Consider the following 20474-nt stretch of genomic DNA (forward strand, 5'->3'; position numbering starts at 1 on the left):
TTGATTCGATTAGGTAAAAATATTCCGATGTCAAAACGAATAGAGTCGGATGCATTAAAGGTTTCGTAGGCAGAATTTATTTATCTGAGAAAAAGCCTTTTAAACAGAACCCGTTCCAGGTACCAAAAAATAAAGAAAGGGAATTTGAAGAACAAATTCAAGAGTTGATTAAACAGGAAATTCTTGTTGAAGAAGACCACTCAAACTATGCAAGTAGCTGGTTTCTTGACAAAAATAAAAATAAGTTTTAGAATTCTTGGAAACTACGTAAAAGCTAATTAGTTAATAGTCAATGATCCCCTTCCGTCTCTAAACATCGAAGAATGTTTGGCCGGACTGTCTGGTAAGAAATCCTACACGAAATATGATCTCAAAAAAGCATATTTTCAAATTATTTTGCATGACAGCTTACGTGACATCACGACAATTATTACTCAGAAGGGCTTTTACTAATATACTAGAGTCCCAGTTGGAATTGAAACGGAGAGTAACATTTTAAATCGTGTGATGCACAAAATACTCGGTAATTTGGAGGGGGAAGGTATTAAATCATATTTCGACGATGTACTGATCTTTTCTGATACAGGGGAAGAGCATAAGGCTACTATCAAAAAGACACTCCAGAGATTTAGAGAATACAATGTAACTATATCTCCGGACAAGTGCTTGTTTTTTCAAACGAAGATTAATTACTTAGGGTACATTATATCCGGGGATCAAATGGAAATCGACCCGGATAGGGTTTCTGCCATCAAATATATTCCACTTCCGCGGAACAGGAGAGGTCTCATGAAGATCTTGGGTTTTTTAATTATGCTAAAATTATGTCAGTTCCAGGAATTAATGGGACCTCTTAGCGAGCTGACATCACCGAAGAATAAATTTGTCTGGAGTCCAGAACATCAACGGATTTTAGACAAATTGAAAGGGAAATTTGTGGAAAATGTTTTATAGACCCCAGATTTAAATACGCGTTTCGTTTTGCATGTAGATGGATCAGGGAAGAGCATAGCTGCTTGTCTGTCACAAGAAAACAGCAACGGACAGCTTCAACCCGTTTGTTTTTTCAATAAAAAATTGTCAGAAGCAGACAAGCATAGCAGTATTTATGAAATTGAATTTATAAGTCTTGTTAAGACTATGGCTCGATTTAAACATTATTTGGTCGTAGAGTTGGATGTCCTGACTGATAACAAGGCGCTTACCTGGATCCTAAGCAATTCAAAAAGACTATTGAAGTACGGTACTCTTGTAGAGACACTGTCAGTTTTCCTTTAAAATCAAACGTGTCAGGTCATCCGACAATGTTATAGTTGACACGCTTACAAGAGTTTTACGACCGGTTTGAAATCAATATAATAGATGGTCCTTTGTGTTCAGTGGCCTTCGATAGCAAACTGCGTCTTGCACACAGATGGAGATTACCTCTGATTCAAGAACCCATAGAAGATCTTCAAAGAGAAGATCCAGAATTAAAATCGATCATCGATCGATTGGAAAATGGCGACAATATTCCAGGATATGTTATAAATAAAAAGATATTAATGAAAAGAACGAATATTGTTCACAATCCCTTTAAGATTATTATCCCCAAAGCATTGCGAAGAGTCCTGATTGAATATTATCACGATGATAAGCTCATTGGTGGCCATTCTGGGGCTTATCGGACTCTTAAGAAGCTTATGAAACGTTTCACTTGGGGAAATATGAAAGAGGAAGTTACAGAATATGTCCGGTGTTGCATTAGATGCCAGCTTTCCAAGGAGGAAAATAGAAAAAATGAGATTGCTTATTTCAAAGTATAACAAACGAATCGGATGTTATTGGTATTTTGATATCATTGGTGTTCCTAATTCCAGGGGATACAAATACATCCTGATCGGGGTTGACAATGCTAGCCGCTTTGTCGTGCTAGAAAAGTTGCGATCTTTATCTTCAGCTTTGATCGTGGACAAGATGTCGGATATCTTCAACCGATTGGGGTACCCAGAAGCGATTTCGACAGATAATGCTTCTGTTTTTGTTTCAGAATTCTTTAAAAAATTCTTGTTCGGTTTGGGGATACGAAACATTAGTCTTTGTCCTTATCACTCTGAAGGAAACGCTGCTCGACGATTTATTAAAACCTTGAAATTCTCTATAAGACCGTACTTCTCTGATGAACAACATTTGTGGGCATCCCTGATACCAGACCGCCAATATACCTTAAAAAATAATGAGCATGCCGGCCTTAAGATATGCCCAATCGAAATATTCTTAAGACATCCCTCTTACACCCCTCTGGAAAATCGATGGGACATCACAGAAGCTGATATTGCCGGAAATTCTACCAGAGATTTATGGCTAGAAGCCATGATGAACATGGAGAAGAGCTGGATCAGGAGAAAGAGACTCACGATGCAGAAAAGACGTGAAGTTGTGTTCAGCATAGGTCATAAAGTGTTCATTCGTACTCATATTAAATCCTCATTAAAGGATAAGGTTGCAAGATCGTTAAGTGATAAATGGCAAGACCCATTTATTGTCAGGAGGTTCTTAACGCAAAATACTGTTTTAATTTCGGATGAGAATGACAGCCCTGATTCATACAAACAGAGCCATGTTTCTGAATTAAAAGTTTACCTGGTTCCTAGAAACTAGTTTATCTAAATAAAGTGCTGGAAGAGAGAATAGAAAATTCATCTTATTAATATGGTAATTTGTCTGAATTAAGTAAAGGAATGAATTGTAAATAGGTATTTTATTAGTGTAATTACGGCTGTGATTACCAAAATATTTCTTAAATTCATTTGTGTGTATTATATTAATTTGAAGTATTTGTATATAATGTGTAGTCTTTGTATTTGTATATTATTTATCGAATATTTATTCCGAATTTTCATTCAAATCTTGTAAATAAATTTTATTGTATATATTATTTATATGTTCTAATAATTGTTTTTGTATATTTATAGATATCCATTAGTCAAAATTCTGGGTGCAGGCGTTTCTCAATATAAATCGTGGATATAATATCCAATCTGTTTCTAAATAGTCAAGATATTATCACGCGTTCGTCAATTTCTCAGAAAGAGACTAATTACACGGAAGGACCTCTCTTAATATAGGAATTAACATAGTTTCTCAAAATCTGGTTGGTGATCGCTGTGGAAGATTCGTGTCTGGCCTTTTTTGATATAAATCGTTGATTAGATATCAGTTTGTTTCTAAATAGGCAAGATAGTATCACGCGTTACTCAATTAATCAGAAAAATGTTAAATATACAGAAAACCTCTTTCAATTAAGGAATTAACCTTATTTCTCCATATCTGGGTGGAGATCGCTGTGGAAAATTTGTCGCTGGCCTTTTAAGATATAAATCTGATAAAATGTCCTATGTATATCTAGATAGAAGAGGTACTATCACACGTTAGTCAATTTCTCAGAAAGACACTACTCACAGGAAAACCTCACTTAATATAATAATTAACTTATTTCTCCAAATCTGTTTGGAGATTTATGTGGAAAATTCAGGACTGGCATTTTTCGATATAAATCGTTGATAAAATATTCAATGTGTTTATAAATAGAAAAGAGCATTACGCGTTAGTGTATTTCTCACAAATACGCTAATTACACGGAGAAACCTCTCTTAAAATTGAAATTGCGGTCGAAATTTCGTGGTTTGGTCTTTTTCGATATAAATCGTGGATTAAATATCCAATGTATTTGTAAATAGAAAAGATAATATCGCGGGTTAATCAATTTCTCAGAAAGACGCTCATTACACAGAGATCTTTCTTAATATAGATTTAATACATTTTTTTCAAATCTGCTTCGGAGTCGCTATGGAAAATACGTAGCTGGCCTTTCGTTGATAAAATACCCAATGTGTTTCTAGATAGAAAAGATAGAGTCATGCTTTGTCTATTACTTAGAAAGGTGCTAATTGCACTGTGTAACGGTCCATGTTTCGTCCGGTATGAGGCCCACGAAAATGGACTCGTAACAAGCAGGAATGAAAAATATTGGAAGAAAAATAATAATTTATATTATGATAATTTATTTAGTGGTAATGTTAGGGTCACTATGAATCACTATTGAATGTTATATTTGGTTCAATTTGTTGGTTAAAAGTTCTTTTAAAATAAGTAAAAATTAAAAAACGGTGGAACAGTAATTTTTATCTCAGATGAGTTGGAGTCTGCTGGAGAAATGAAAAAGCTATCGCGAAAGGGGCGGGGTTATCGCTTTGCCGAAGTAACAAGTCAACCAAGGATTCTTACCTTGCTGACTTGCTGTTCATTTCTCAAACGGGGAGGTTTTCCTATCGAGGAGGATTTTGGTCTTCGTTTCGTTTCGTTGTGTAGTTACTAAGTATAATATTGGAGCGACGTTGATCGACAAAATCTTTTGGTTGTTTGGGACTATAATTCGAAAGTGCAAGAACCATTTACGTAAAAAATATTTGGCACATGTACTAGAATATTTCGATTTTTAAAAAACTGAGGGTAATGTGAAAACGCCCTAAAATTACAGTAAATGAATGTATAAACACATAAACTTGTTGGAACATAGCATATTTTTAATCACAAAAACCATTATCTGTAGATGAAACAAACACAACAAAAGATTTTAAATAATTACAAAGTTACTAAAGCTGAAAGTTACAAAGTAAATCAATTTCGATTCAAGGTTTTGTTGTCAACAGACAAAGATATTATGTAGGTAAGTTCTATTTGCAGAAATCACAAATATAAATATATGTTTCCACACACGCACACTCAGAATGACTCCATTCCACACAAGATCGACATTGAATCCATAGTTCACCAAGAATATCTTTCTAAAATGAATTCCACAAAATATGCACAGGGCATCTTTTTCGGTGGGCTCTTCTACTCCAACTGGAAGATCGAGATCGGACTCTCCTGAAAATAGACCGACGGATTTGTTGGTCTCGTCAGTATCCCACCCCTTATTTAACTACTTTTTTTTAATTGGAGGACGAATTTTGGGTATTTTCTTAGATTTCTTACCGGCTGCAGGCGGCTTCTGTTTAGGTCTAGTCGCACTCTTAAATAAGGATTCTTCGAGCTGTTATACAATAAAAAGTCTAACATATACTTGTATGATTCAAACGCGCTTTATCTTCAATAAATTATTTACTAATAATAAAACAATGCAACTTCCGTTAGGTGAGGGAAATGTTGAAAAGTTTCCATATTTTCCTCATCCACATGTTTCCAAGTTACCGGCACTGTAGCCAAACTGGATTGTACGAGTTAAGTTAAAAACACGTTTGCTTGTGATTAACTGAAGTCCACCAATACTTTCCCAATAACTCCCTTTCACAATACTATGATATGTATTACACTACATCTATGATACGTTACACTCAATATTACTACACACTTATCTCCAAAAACTTCACGAAAAAGTGTAAACAACAATCGAAGCACTACGATTAACTACACTGGTTGACTGCTTCATAACTTTGTGCCGTGACCAATGGGGACGACGGTGATTGTTTACGGCAATTGCCGCTAAGGTAAAACTCTCTGCAGTCAATATACGTTGCGTTTCCACATTACCCTTACGTTTCTACATTTGCACCCCCTCCTATACCAGTCATTAGTTGTCAAATAATTGATTTCTACTGTAAATATTTTTCCTACAAATAATTCAAATCCGCTACTTTTGGAGCACAGGCACGCTACTTTTTAATCTTCGAATCTTGCAAAACTGACTGAATGATTTAAATCAACACAATGTGAAGACCTCCATTTGGTATAGCGGCTAGCATGCTTCACTTCGGTTCGCGTAGTCTCGAATCCGATTTCCGGTGGGAGTACAGTTGAACGACCGAAGTGGTTCGGATTCCATTATAATCATTAGCTCCACGTCTCCTTTAGACGCCCTAGCATAATCATGGGACGCTATACTAAAACCAAACCAAAAATCAACACAATGCGTATTACTAACTGTAAGTCCTTGAATACTTGCATATAGCTATATGGTATTGATCGAGTTTGAGATGGTCGGTAGTCAAACTAAAACAAGTGAAATGTATCTAGGGTGTATTTAGAACTTTTAATTAAGCATGATTTTGTGTACATCAGGCCTAAGGCTTAGGGGAACAACTAGTGTTACAAGTAGTGATGGGCAGTGGGAATATTCCCGGTGGGAAGGAATTTAAAAATGGGAATATTCCCGGGTTTTTTCCCTGGCCTATAAATTCCCGGGAAGGAATTTATTTCCATTTCTTTACTTTAACTTCCAAATTATAAGAACAATATGACTAAATACTTTATTTTAATATATTATGATTTAATTCTAGGTTTTAAAGAATTTGGAGGTTAAAAAATTTAAAATTATTTGACTGTACTTTATATAACTAATAATATTTATTTATTTGTCTGTTTTGCATACAAATAAGTGTATTCTCGAGCATTACAAAATTACAAAATAATTACATATATACTATGAAAAAACTTACAAATAAAGTAATACATACATAACTATGACTTTTATAAGCTTATACATTCATATAATTAACAAAAAACATTTATATATTGTCTTCAAAAAACTCATTTACCGAGTAGTAACATTTATCTACTAAGAACTCATGTAGATCCGATTTAAACATAGAATATGATTTGTTTTGCTTTAGGAAGTCAGGTAACTTATTGAAATTTTTTGTACACTTAATATATACGCTTTTTTGAAAAAAAAAACGAGAAATATTGGGGGATAACATGCACATTATTAGCGAATCGAGTATTGTATTTATGGACGTTACTGTTTTCAATAAATAAGTGTTTGTTACTTACGGTAAACAAGATAATTTTATATAGATACACACAAGGTAATGGTAATATTTTTGTCCTTGAAAGATGGGGTTGCAAGAAGACTTTGGTGACAATCCAAACACAACCCTTAGTGCTTTCTTTTGTAAGCGAAACGTGCCAATACATTCAATAGAATAACCCCAAAAAATAATACCGTATGTTATTAAAATGGAATTTTGCATAGTACACCGAAACTAAGGCCTCTGTTGTGACATTACCTCTTAGTCTACGGAGGCCGAGACAAATACTACTTAATTTTTTGTTGATTTGAGAAATATGCTCATTCCAAGTTAGTTTCGAACTTATGGTGACACCAAGAAATTTAGTTGAAATAGAAAAGTCGACTTTTTTTTATTGACCATTACGTAAGGAATAAATGATTTTGAAGAGGATAACAAAAATTTAGCAAGGAAGTTTTATCATTGTATAGAACTTTAACCAGTTACTTAATAGTGAAAACACATTGTTTAGATTATATTCAATATCATGTCGTGAGTTACCTGTAATAATAACATTGGTGTCATCAGCAAATAAAACACATTTATTAGGCAACATTTCATGTGTCAAATCATTGACGTAAATAAGAAAGAGCAATGGACCAAGCACTGATCCTTGAGGTACAGCAGTTAGTATTGTACCTTTATAACTACTAAACTTATGCATTTCGCCATTATTTTCGTTCGTAATTTGAACTATCTGATACCTATCCTTCAAGTATGACTCGATCCATTAATTGGTAGTTCCTCTTATACCATAAAAGCTTAATTTTTTGAGTAAGAGATCATGATTTACATTTTATTTTACAATATATTTTTTGTTCCATTTTCATTTGCACTAAAAAGTAACGTACTTGTTTAGAATTGGGGGGGCTAAAACTAGAAAAAGTTAGGATGATTTTCGAAAGAAATGAGTTGATAGTGATGTTCAAGTAGTCAAGAAAGTATCGAACACATTTTTTTAGGGCAGCAGGGGATTTATACAAAACGGAATGTTAAGCGGAAGTGATTTATGTGAGAAAAGAAAGTGAATTGTTGGTAACGAAGATAGAAAACAACGTGCCATGCGGGGCTTTAACCCGCCTTCATTCGCCAACGCTCGCTCTGCAACGCTGTCTGAATTTAATGTTGGTAACGTAATTTAACGTATGAAACCATAAAACAAACGCATCGGAATAGAAGATCGCAAAGAAGTAGGTGCAAATCTGGCAACCAATGCTAAAGAACAGCCAAAATTAGCAAAGTGCTAATTTACAAATGATGAAAAGGAACCATTTTGTAAAGTAATTTAGAATTATGTAAAGATAGAGGTGAAGTACTATTGATAAACCCTAAACCACCATTAGTAATAGATGTCTGTCTGTCTCCTCTCTCTGACTCGAATTTCTGAAGAAGTACTCGGACTTCTTTTACATGTGAATTAACGTATGGAATTTCGAAAGATAGATAGAATAAAAGGTCGTGTATGGCAATGTTACGTGCTAATATATAAAGATAATTATGTATCTTACAAATTTTGTGAACATAAATATGTATGTGCAAATGTTGATAAATTGGTGAGACATGTATCTTAAAGCATTTACCCAATCTAATTAGTTTATAACATTTATAAATTTAATGTGCTTATAATATTAGCAATAGAGTCAAGTTAAGCAAATCCACTTACATATAAATTTAATCTGTTACTATATAATTTTTTCACACATATTTAATTGATAGAACATATTTTAAATAAATATACATTTATGCGTACTTTCTAAACATAATAAAGTGTTAATAAAGTAACATGGTACCGTTCAGAATATACATTTTAAAGAATCATCTGCGGACAACAGTAATAATATGCTGTGATATAAAAATTAATTCAACTTTGAAATCATAATATAGTAATAGAAAGCAATTTTCTTTCTGATTGAACATAAATTCCCGGATAAATTCCCATTTTGGGAATCTTCCCGGGAATATTCCCGAAAAATATCTTCCCGGGAATTTACCCATCACTAGTTACAAGTTACATTTAATTCAGTTATAAGTTACATTTAATTCAGTTAAATTTGCATTTACATGTATTGCTGGAACGGAAACTTTATGTCATTAACATTATAAATAGCCCCAAGACTATGAAAAATGTCGTCTTTTGAAACCATTCTTGCACCATAAAGCAAATTACGTGTTATTAAAATATTTTGCAGCTTAGTTACGTTGTTTCCACTATACTTAGAATAATATTTAGCAATTTATTTAAGTTGGCAACACTGCTTAAAATAAAGAAACTGCAACTTGTTGTAATTAAAACAACCAAAAACTATTATTGTAATGCTGTAGAAGAAAACTAAAACAACAATCATTATAAAAACTTAACACAAATGCGTCATTTTAAGCAATAAAACAATCACTATCCATGTGTTTGGTATCTGTGAAACGGTTTGAAATAACAATTCTTGTAAATGTCATTATGATCACTCAAGTCTTTTGGAAGCATCTACAAGATGAGAGGTGATATATCAGTACGTTTTGGAAGTAAAGTCTTTAGAAAAAGTTAAATTTTTTATTTCTAGTAACTTTGTTCCTTCCTTCATTCGAAATACATTATACCATAATCATAGTATTTGACGCTAAGATACAAATGATGCGCAATGCAACGTCTATGCTATTTGAGTTATTAGAGATCTCCAAAATGTTGATGTTAATGATACTGTATTGTCCTTTATTACACTGAATAATGTATGTGGTATTATGATTTTATTTAACATCTAAATTAGAAATAGGTAATACCTTACATAGTGCAATTTGAGAAAATACAACTTTATTTATCGTTGGTAACACTGCTTGTTTACATATAGGCACGGATCCAAGGGAAGGGTTATAGAGGCTATACCCCCCCTTGACGCTCAAGTATACACTGAATAAAATGACCTTCAATCCTGCTTTACAGTGGTTAAAGCAGAAAACTATGGTTTAGCCCCAACCTTGATCATATCCTGGATTCGCCACTGTATATATAATATAGGCCTGATATAGATTTCCTCCTTTGCATTATGGAACATTTACTCTAAGCATATTCTCCTCTGTTGCAACATTTTCGAGTCCTCGAATGATAAATACCGTCTGTGATTTCCTGTAGGAGTTTTATTCTCTTCATCCGTTATTATTTTCAACCGTTTACATATTAATGGTACTGGATGTTTCATCTGATTCAGGCATCATGTCTTCGCGGTCATTTTGAAAACGGTGATCCACATGAACAATCTTTTGCTACAACGCTGTTTAGTGTATGAAGATCTATCGAACGAAGTATCACTTGATCCATATTTTCGTTTAAAATTTCTAAGTTGGGACTGGGCCTTCGGGGCATCAAAGGCGGCCCTTCGGGGCACCGCAAGAACATCATTAGATTTGCCCCGTGGATTTAATTGAATTTTTGTTTGGTTCATTTATGTTCAACCATTTTCATATTACTACTACAGGACGTTCATCTGATGCAGTTAACATGTCTTGCGGGCTATTTAGAATACGGTGACGGATATGAAAAATCTTTTGCCACATCGCCTTTTAGTTTTTAAAGACTTATCGAACGAGATGTCACTCGACCCATGTTTCCATTTAAGATTTTAAAGTTGGGACTCGGGCCCCCTTGAAGAGCGGCCCCGAGGTCACCACGACATCGCCACTCGATCTGCCCAAACTGCCCAAGAAAACCAGACCAAACTTACAGAAATATCTTAAATTTCTTAATGAACATGCCCATGAAAAATTAGGCAAATTGCGTGCAATGAAAAATAAAACTAATTCAAGTTGTGGCAAATGGTGCTGGCGTTGAATTTAGAGAAAAGCTAAATGTTCATTAAAGCTTAAAGTCCAAATACTGCATTTTAGTATTTAACCTTAACAAACTTCAATATGTGGACAGCTTGTTAGTATAATCGGTTCTCATTCACGTCCATCCTTGCACTTCGAATTTCTGTGTAAAACTTGAAGTTTCTAGCTAGATCAATCTGTCAGCCTGTATAGAATTATATATAGAAGAGATACTAAAGAAGGGTCTAAAGAAGAGATACTAACGAAGACGGTATTTTGATAGACGATATAAATATTAGATTTACAAAATTTGCAGATGACATAGCTTTCTTTGCGGAATCTTAAGGGAAAATAAGACGGAAAGTTCGAGAAAAAGTTTTAAGAACCTAGTATCTGAGATAAGCCCAATAGTAATTGCAACCAGTGATTATCTTTGGGGTAGCCAGAAGCTACGAGACTCCGTTGGGGAAACTTCTCGGGTCGTCCTTGAATATTAAGCGACGAAATCTTGCGGACGCCATTGCTAGGGAGCATTATTAGTGAAGACGTGAAGTGCAAACTCTGATCATGGAACAAACGAAACAATAGGTATGGCGAAATGAGGAATGGAACGGTGAAGTAATATTCCGTGCGGCTTTGAATAAAAAATCAGGAAACAGTATCATAAAATGTATAGGCTGAAGTTTGGGTTAGAAACGCTGACATTATGCAAAATGGAATAAAAACCATTTCAAATGTCGGATGAAAAGGTAGTTCTACAAAATTCAAGTTAGATGTTACGAATGATAAAAAAGGGACAATATTATATGAAATAAGGTCTAAGATAGAGAGAACAGTGTAAAAGGTAAATCCGTGACGTTGATCCAAATGTTGGATGCAGATCAGATACATTCACAAGATGAATGAACGTAACGTAAAACATTTTTTTTTAATATTTAACATTCATACCGAATAAAGGTTTATTTGGTTAGCTGAACGTTTAACTCTGCTAAAGGATGAAAGTTCATCTAGCTGGTTCAACGTTTAATTCTCCTGGAGGACGATTACCCATCTGAGAATGGGTTAAAGATCTAAATGTGGTACAGTTAAAACTAAAATACAGAGGACAAATGAAGGGGTATCTTTTCTCCGTTGCTTTGAATACGAATACTAGAATTTTACATATCATTTCAAAAAATGGGCACTAAATTAAAAAAAAAATTGTAGCATTGAGTAACAGTTAACAATTACTTCTAGAAATCTAATACAGACTCCCAATCATGTTAAATATACTCTAAAAATCAATAAATGGATTCAACCGTTCCTTTGAAATATTGATTGGTAAATCATTAAAAACAAAATATAGAAAATGAAGACATGAAAGTAATTAGATGATTTATATGACTAATTATTATTTACAAACCAGTGTCTGATTATCAACATTTTTATAATTTTCAACATATTAGTAAAATATGTTGTTTTAAATATCTTATTTATTCACAAACACACACAAACACACAAAAAAAAAACATATCCATGTAATAAAGACTCGAATTGAAAATTTTGTGTCAGAACATTTTTAAGCTCAATGTAATCTGCCACAATAGTAGCGACTGAATCATTAATGCTCAAACATTATTCAGTTTCGTTTGTAAGCCTTTCTTCCTTTTCCAGCCGTTATTTTGTCAATAGCTTGATCTTTCTCCCGCTATTACTTTTATTATATATTTTAATTAGTTTCCTGATAAACCTCAATGCTTTCTTTCACACGTTTTCAGTATATAAAATTGATCATGTAATAATTTGCCACTGACTTCTAAATGGTAAGCGCCTTGCAAAAAGGAAATAAATTCAATCCCCACAATATCATTTATAGATTGCTTATTTGGGACAAATTTCTATGATAGGGATACACACTTATTTCTTCGTATTCATTTATTAATTCGCGATAAGCTTATAATCTTTAAAAAATTAGCATAGGGGGCTAGGTTTGGATGATCTCTGATGGGAGTGGTTTCAAAGGAAGAAAGTTAGATTGTGTAGAATATACGAAAGTGGAGATCAGCACAATAGGTCTCATCAATAACCAGTATTTGGAGGGAGATCTTGGGCTCTTGCCAGCCAGGGGACTCCTGACATATATTCAGTTAGCTTGCTACTGTGTGACAATTGATCCAAAAGGATAAATTATCTAACAAAATCAATGTCTGATGGGATAATACACAAGAAAGAGGCATTGTTTCGTGCATATTTTCAGGATTCACAAATTCATTAGGGTTATTTTCACACAAACTAGCGTTTCGCTTATGACAGAAATGCTCATACTGTTTGCACATTATCTTTCTTCCACATTTCAAGTATAAGGGTACTAACACCATATTCTCTTTCACCTGTTTACGTTTTTTAAAAAAATCATACAATTAACTATTGAATTCCGCTCTTTGATTTGTTTATAACTAGAAACTACAATTTTAACTCTAAAGAAAAAATATTAACTTCAATTTAAAATTATTTTGCAAAATAAACTTCACTAAATATATATTTGATGAATATTAGTTATCAAATATCTACTATTTATCTAAACGACTAATGGACATGACAATGATTATGGACATGACTGTACTATTTGAGAAAGGTTATCAAGAATTGAAATACGTAGACAAGAGCAAGAAGAATATCTTACTACATGAAATTTGGTTTCTTAGAATTTGATACTAAAATTTCCTGCATGCCGTATTGTAAAAGCGTTCGTAATAAATGTTATACAGGAAGTTCCTTTGTGAACTCAATATTTTTTTACTGTTTATTTTATTCCAAATTATTTTGTATAATTTCTGTTATATTTCATTATTTTTGAAAATCTTGTTGGTTTTTGAAATATCAGATAATGACTGGTAAGTAAAATCCTTGGAAAACTAAAATAATTTGAAACAGAATTTAGTAAACTAGAAAGCCAGAAGTCTTGAGTGTTATATTTTCATTCGGACGCGCTTGACGGTCTATCAGTAGCAAAAAAAAAAACTCTGTCTACTTTATTAATACTATTTCTTCGGAGGTCATGTTTGTGATATGATAGATTAAACCATTACGTTTTTCATTCTTGTACGGATTCTTGAAACTTGAATAAATTGCAATTTTGTTTTAAGATTAAATTCAAAACTTTTAGGAATATGAAATTTTCCAATGTATTGTATGATGTGTGCTTTGAAATGCAGTTTTCCTGAATCCAATTCAATACCCTTAGCCCGTGTGAGATTTTTTACCTGTGTGTTTTCTGATGTGACCTTTCAAACTATCTTTCCTATTAAATTCTTTTCCACATTCTCCGCATGTAAAAGGTTTCTCACTCATGTGTGTTAGGATGTGCCTTTTCAAAGTACAAGTATGACTAAACTTTTTTCCACATTCTCTACAAGTGGGAACATTTCCATATCTATGGCTAAACATGTGCGCTTGCAATTGTGACCTGGTAATAAATTCCTTTTTGCACACCTGGCACTTGTGAGGTCTTTCACCAGTATGTGTAAAGATGTGCTTTTTTAAAGTAGAACTATGATTAAATCCTATTCCGCATTCTTGGCACCTGTGGGATTTTTCACCTATATGAACTGACATGTGCGATCTCACAATTGATTTCGTACTAAATTCCACATCACACACTTGGCACTTGTGACATTTTTCACCAGTATGTGTAAGTATGTGTCTTCTTAAGTTAGAACTTTGAGTAAATGCCCTTCCACATAGTTGGCACTTATGAGGTTTATCACCACTATGTGTTAAGATGTGTCTTTTCATACTAGAACTCTGACGAAATCCACGCCCACATTCTTGGCATTTGTGAGGCTTTTCACCAGTATGTGTAAAGATGTGTCTTCTTAAATTACAACTAAGAGTAAATCCTTTTCCACATACTTCGCACTTGTGAGGTTTTTCACCAGTATGTGTAAAGATGTGTCGTCTTAAGTTAGAATTATCAGTAAATCCTTTTCCACATTCTTGGCACTGGTGAGATTTTTCACCAGTATGTGTTAAGATGTGTGCTTTCAAACTAGAACTCTGACAAAATCCGCTGCCATACTCTTGGCGCATACGAGGTTTAACACACGTATGTTTAACTGTGTGCGTTTCCGTACTTGATTTTGCAGTAAACTTTTTTCCACACACTTCACGTTCTTCACCTGTATTTAGTAAGATGTGTGCTCTTTTATTAATTCGTTTTATATACTTTTGGTACCTACGATGTTTTTCACTTTTACCGGATCCTGTCATATGCGATAGAGTTAATACTTTACAAAATGTTTTGCTACTATCAGATTTCTCATCTGAATGAAAAATTGCCTCGTTTCGCGTAAAAACCGTATTCGCTTTTCTGCAAAGAGTGTGTTTATGGAACCAGTAAGAAATTAATTAAAAAGGAAATGCATAAAAATAACATGAACGAAAAAACAAGGGACATTTCTCAAATGTAAAATACAGCAGCAATGGCACGATACTGATCACGAGAACCTTTACTTTTTACAACTACCAGAAACAGTTAGTAAAACGACCAAAACAATTAGTATTAAAATGAAGATAAAAAGGTTATAACAATTCCTAATGTTTGGGCAGATGTATCATTTCAGGCAATTTACCATTCTTTACAAGTGATTCTATTATCCTTAGAATGTTTTGATGTATCAAATTTTAATCCATATTACGACATTCACGTCTATTGAAATATATCTACGTGTTTAGTTGTGATACATATCTAAACACTGTCCCGATATAAAACTATTTGAGAAATGTTTTTTTTTTTTAATATTTAACTAAATTATAACAAGTACATGATATTATAATTGTAGAATACGATGCTAAGGTAATGAGGAAATGCGAAAAGTTTGTCTATCTTGGCTTCTTACTGTTAGAGACTTCCAAAATTTCCAATGCTATCATGACGTAACCTACCTAATTTGCAACACATAAAAATAAATGTGTTCCATATTATAACATTCAAAAAAATCAACGAATCATGAATTTTAAATTCAACAGCAAATCAATGAAAAAAGAGGTCCTCAAATCTCAAAAAGTCTGCGGCTAAAAAGTATAGTAGTATAAATCATCAAATATTAATTTCACACAAGAAGTGAAAAAGTATTTTCAAGACAATATTTTGTTGCACTGTCTATTGTTTATTGAGGAAAAAATTTTTCACTTCCTGCTTTGCAGTTGTCTACAGCTCAAAACCTTCTTAGTGTCCCTCCTACTAATGTAAGAAAATTATAATAACTCAGTTTCGGGCAAAAAGGTGACTTGGCATAATTTCTCTCTCAGCCCCACAAATATAATACAGGGATAGCTAATTAAAAGATTACGGCAAGCACATAATGAAAAACTTAAAACCGACGTATAGCACGTAGAGTAAAAATGGATAGAATGCTCTGAAAAATAGATTGTTTCAGAAAAATAATTTTAAAAAAATAATTATAAAATATATGCATCTTCTGCTACTTGTCCAGAGCACCTCTCGGGAAGCTTACGTGCTTGAAATATCTCAGATTTGGATTTCGAATGTCTAGGCTCGATTTAGCACGAAATGCGACATTTGAGTTGATCATGTGACACAATCTGGTTCTTATGACAAACCAAATAGGACCTTCGTAATAAGCTGATGCCATGCTACTGCAAGAAAATAATATTCTATATCGAATTTACAACACTATTATTGCATGGTATGTCAAACGATGTTCCCGGCAGTTGTCTGCATCCTGAAAAAAGTCAGAGTTTATTGTTTATTATTTTAAAAGTTAAAACTGCGTGTAAAAAAGGCCCCAATCTGTTTATGAAAAGAAATGTAGCAGACGAAAATTGGAGGATAAATCAAAAAAATATCCGCGATTTAGCTATACATTTTTTTGCATTGTGCATACTAACATCCGCCCGTTTATCTTATTGCTACCCCCTTGTGGTCATCGTTTGATCGTAATTCCTTATTTTGTTGCAGATAGGTCATCGGCGCATCATTAGAAATTTGCAGCAAAGAGTAACAATAAGCAGTGATCCGGTTTTTGCGGTCCAAAAGTGTATCAGAGGCCACAATTCGTCCGAAACCTTCGGAACACTACGGGAACAGTATCCTCATGCTACGCAGTTTTTGGGAAAGGATTCAAAAATTCAAAAATCGCCCCGTTGGTGTTACGCACGAGGAAAGAATCGGACAACCATCTAGGGCCACAAATGTTGTCAACATTGAGCGTATTTGTGCGATTATTCTTTAATTTTTGCAATCCATCTGCAAATACTATTCAGCAGGAAGACATACTTTCCGAATTGTGCCGAAAGCACGGCTTTCATGGATTACGGCTCCTGATACATATTCCGATCACAAAACCTGCAACATTACTTGTTCTTCCTCTTTAGTACAAACTTCTGATGACGCGGCTATGTACTATCCGCAACGAAAGGGAAAAAAAGGACGAAATAAGATCAAACCTTTACAGCATAACTACATGAGCATATCAATAAAATAAACGAGGACATATGTCGGGATGAACAATATAAGAAAATTTACAGCTACACTATGGCTAATTTTTATTTACCTCGTACATTACATTATAAAAAGTATTCAGCTGAGCTGTTTATACATATCTTCTAATGTGCTAAGTTATTAAGGTCAAATGTCTTGATGGTTATTAAAATTACTAAATTCATATTTGTGGACAGGTAGTTTAGCTTTGAAAATCTCCAATCGATGTCTTTTCACTATGCGATCTTCATTCCAAATATCCAATCCACTACCCGTACTCAACCAGCACAATTCTTTTCCGGGATTCAGATACTTCCTGATTGTAGCGTAGAGCTTAGATCAGGTCTCACTATGAAATGCCTTATTTGTTATTTCCGTATAGCAAAACTTCCTATAATTGTGGTGTGATGTCTATGTTATATGTTTTTATTTTCCTAAACATTTTGAATATCGCTTTCTTGTTTTACAATAAACAAAATAAATTTACAAAATACATGTGAGGATTTTGGGAACTTTACAATACTATTAGTATGATACCAAAGAACGGGAATCGAGGGAGAGATTTGCAATCGACTGAAAGGGAAGAATAAACAACAAAATTCAAATTACGAATACTGCACGTAGTAAGGAAAAACGAATTGCATCAATCAAGGTAGATGGTGAATGGACAGACGACACAGGAAGAAGACACGTGTGGGAATATGAAGTGTATTTCACACACGTTTTTATTTTTTGTTAACATAATGATCGAGATAAACATATATAACAATGCTACAGACACCATGGAATTTCGATATGAAGCAGCAAAGATGATTCAAAAATTAAAGGATTTTGGATGTGAAGTTCACGAAATATGGGGTTGTGGATTTAAAAAACAGTTGGTAGGAAATGAAGAGATGAAGAAATATGTTATAAACCACCCATACCAAGAAAATACCATTGAATACTAGTGACGCTTTTTATGGAGAGCGTGTGAATGCCATACATTTGTATCATAAAACAGAAAATCCTGAAGAAACATGCAACATAAGAATGTAAGTTTATTGTGAAACGGCGAAGTCTCTTGTTCAAAAATAAACGAGCAGGGGAGGATGCCCAGGTTTCTCTTCGCGTGATTCGTGCCACTTAGACGTTATGTTGATTCCTTGCTCTGTTATGCGTAATTTGGCAATAAACCTACATGCTCATCTTCCAGGGTTTTTTTGTTGCGGACTGTACCAATTCGTATGAAAAAGTAATTAACTTGCAATTCGACAATCTATTTGCTTGGAGATCCCAATTTTCCCAGCATTGAAGAGGTAGAATGATTTGTTAAGTTTTCCTCCAAAAACTCATTGTATATTGCTTTACAATTGAAATGACAGATTAATGTTTCCCCTTTGCCATACATGTTGTGATGAATGAAATGAGTGAACTTGTAATCACAGTGATGAAGAATGAGTTCTACATGGTACTAGTTATGGGTAAATTCCCGGGAAGATATTTTTTGGGAATATTCTCCGGAGGATTCCCAAAATGGGAATTTATCCGGGAATTTATGTACAATCAAAAAGAAAATTGAATTCTATTACTATATTATAATTTCAAAGTTGAATTAATTTTAATATCACAGCATATTATTACTGTTGTCCACAGAGGATTCTTTAAAATGTATGTTCTAAACGATACTATGTTACTTTATTATATTTAGAGAGTACGCACAAATTTATATTTATTTACAAAATGTTCTATCAATTAAAAGTGTGTTAAAAATATATAGTAAATTATATAGTAAGAGTTTAAATTTATATGTAAGTGGATTTGCTCAACTTGACTCTATTACTGATATTATAAACACATTAAATTTATAAATGATATAAACCAATTAGATTTGGTAAATGCTAGAAGATACATGTCTCACCAATTTATCCACATTTGCGCATACATATTTATATTAAAAAAATTTGCAACATACTTACTTATCTTTATATTTTAGAACATAACATTGACATACAGGGCTTTCAATCTACCTATTTCTCGAAATGTTATACGCTAATTCACATGTAAGAGAAGTCCGAGTACCTCTTTAGAAATTCGAGTCAAGGAGAGGAGACAGACCGACGTCGATTACTAATGGTGGTTCAAAGTTTATTAATAGCATTTCATCACTATTTCTACATAATTCTAAATTACTTTACAAAATGGTTCCTTTTCATCATTTGTAAATTAGTACTTTGATAATTGTTCCTGTTCTTTAGCATTGGGGCCCAGCTATTGCACCTACTTTGGTGTTTTGCGATATTCTATTCCGATACGGTTGTTTTATGGTTTCATACGTTAAATTACGTTACTAACATTAAATTCAGACAGCATTGCAAAGCGAGCGTTAGTGAATGAAGGCGGGTTAAGCCCCCCATGGCACGTTGTTTTTTATCGTCGATACCAACAATTCACTTTCTTTTCTCGCATAAATCACTTCCACTTACCTTTCCGATTGGTATATGTCTCCTAATGCCCCCCAAAAAATGTGTTCGATATTTTCTTGACTACTTAAGCATTACTATCAACTCATTTCTTCCGTAAATTTTCCTACTTTTTGCTAGTTTTGGCTCCCCAATACTATACAATTACCTTACTTTTTAGTGCAAATGGAAATGAAATTTTAACAAATTATATTAGGTATATAAAGTATCGTCAAATAATTTTAAATTTTTTAACCTCAAAATTCTTTAAAACCTAGAAGTGAATCATAATATATTAAAATAAAGTAATTAGTCATATGGTTCTTATAATTTCAAAGATAAAGTAAAGAAATGGAAATAAATTCCTTCCCGGGAATTTATAGGACAGGGAATAAACCCGGGAATATTCCCATTTTTTAAATTCCTTCCCACCGGGATTTTTCCCAATGCTCATCACTACATGGTACGTGGGCAGCAGATGAAGTACGAAATCATTGGATAAATGATACAAATGGATATTCATGAGATTTGGGTATGATGTTCAATATGGTGAGAATACAAAAAGTGGTTGATTGTTTGCACAAAACATAAATATGTAAAAGCAATAATGTAAGCTACTGGGTGGTCATCATGTTGTGAGACAGATGAGCTAAAAGTGAAGTACATTCAACAATTTTATGAAAATGAAGGAACACGGCTAGATATAGAAAGTAAATCATAATTTAGTACCTAGGAGTATATCTAAGTTAATGTTAAATTCAATATCTGAAAAATTTGGTCAACGTGAGAACATGTGACAAGTAAGCGTCATTAATGACCCCAAGGAATTTTATGATAACATATCATGATTTAGAAGTTCATCAAATATTTATAGTAAATGACGGCATGTTATAAGTATATCGGCAATAGTCAGACGAAGTCCCTCTT

General features: G+C 33.5%; 1 protein-coding gene across 1 annotated transcript in view; it reads right to left on the reverse strand.

Annotated features, from left to right (window-relative positions):
- Positions 1–6372: 6372 nt before the first annotated feature.
- The window catches only part of LOC145681218 (uncharacterized), a 30196-nt gene continuing 16094 nt past the window's right edge, over positions 6373–20474 (reverse strand). The window contains exon 3 of the mRNA XM_081752756.1: positions 6373–14973. Coding sequence (XP_081608882.1) covers positions 13845–14973 — 1129 coding nt within the window. The 3' untranslated portion in view covers positions 6373–13844. The remainder of the gene's footprint in view (positions 14974–20474) is intronic.

The sequence above is a fragment of the Thermobia domestica genome, chromosome 3 (assembly GCF_964235325.1).
Source record: "Thermobia domestica chromosome 3, izTheDome1.hap1.1, whole genome shotgun sequence".
Lineage (NCBI taxonomy): Eukaryota > Metazoa > Arthropoda > Insecta > Zygentoma > Lepismatidae > Thermobia > Thermobia domestica.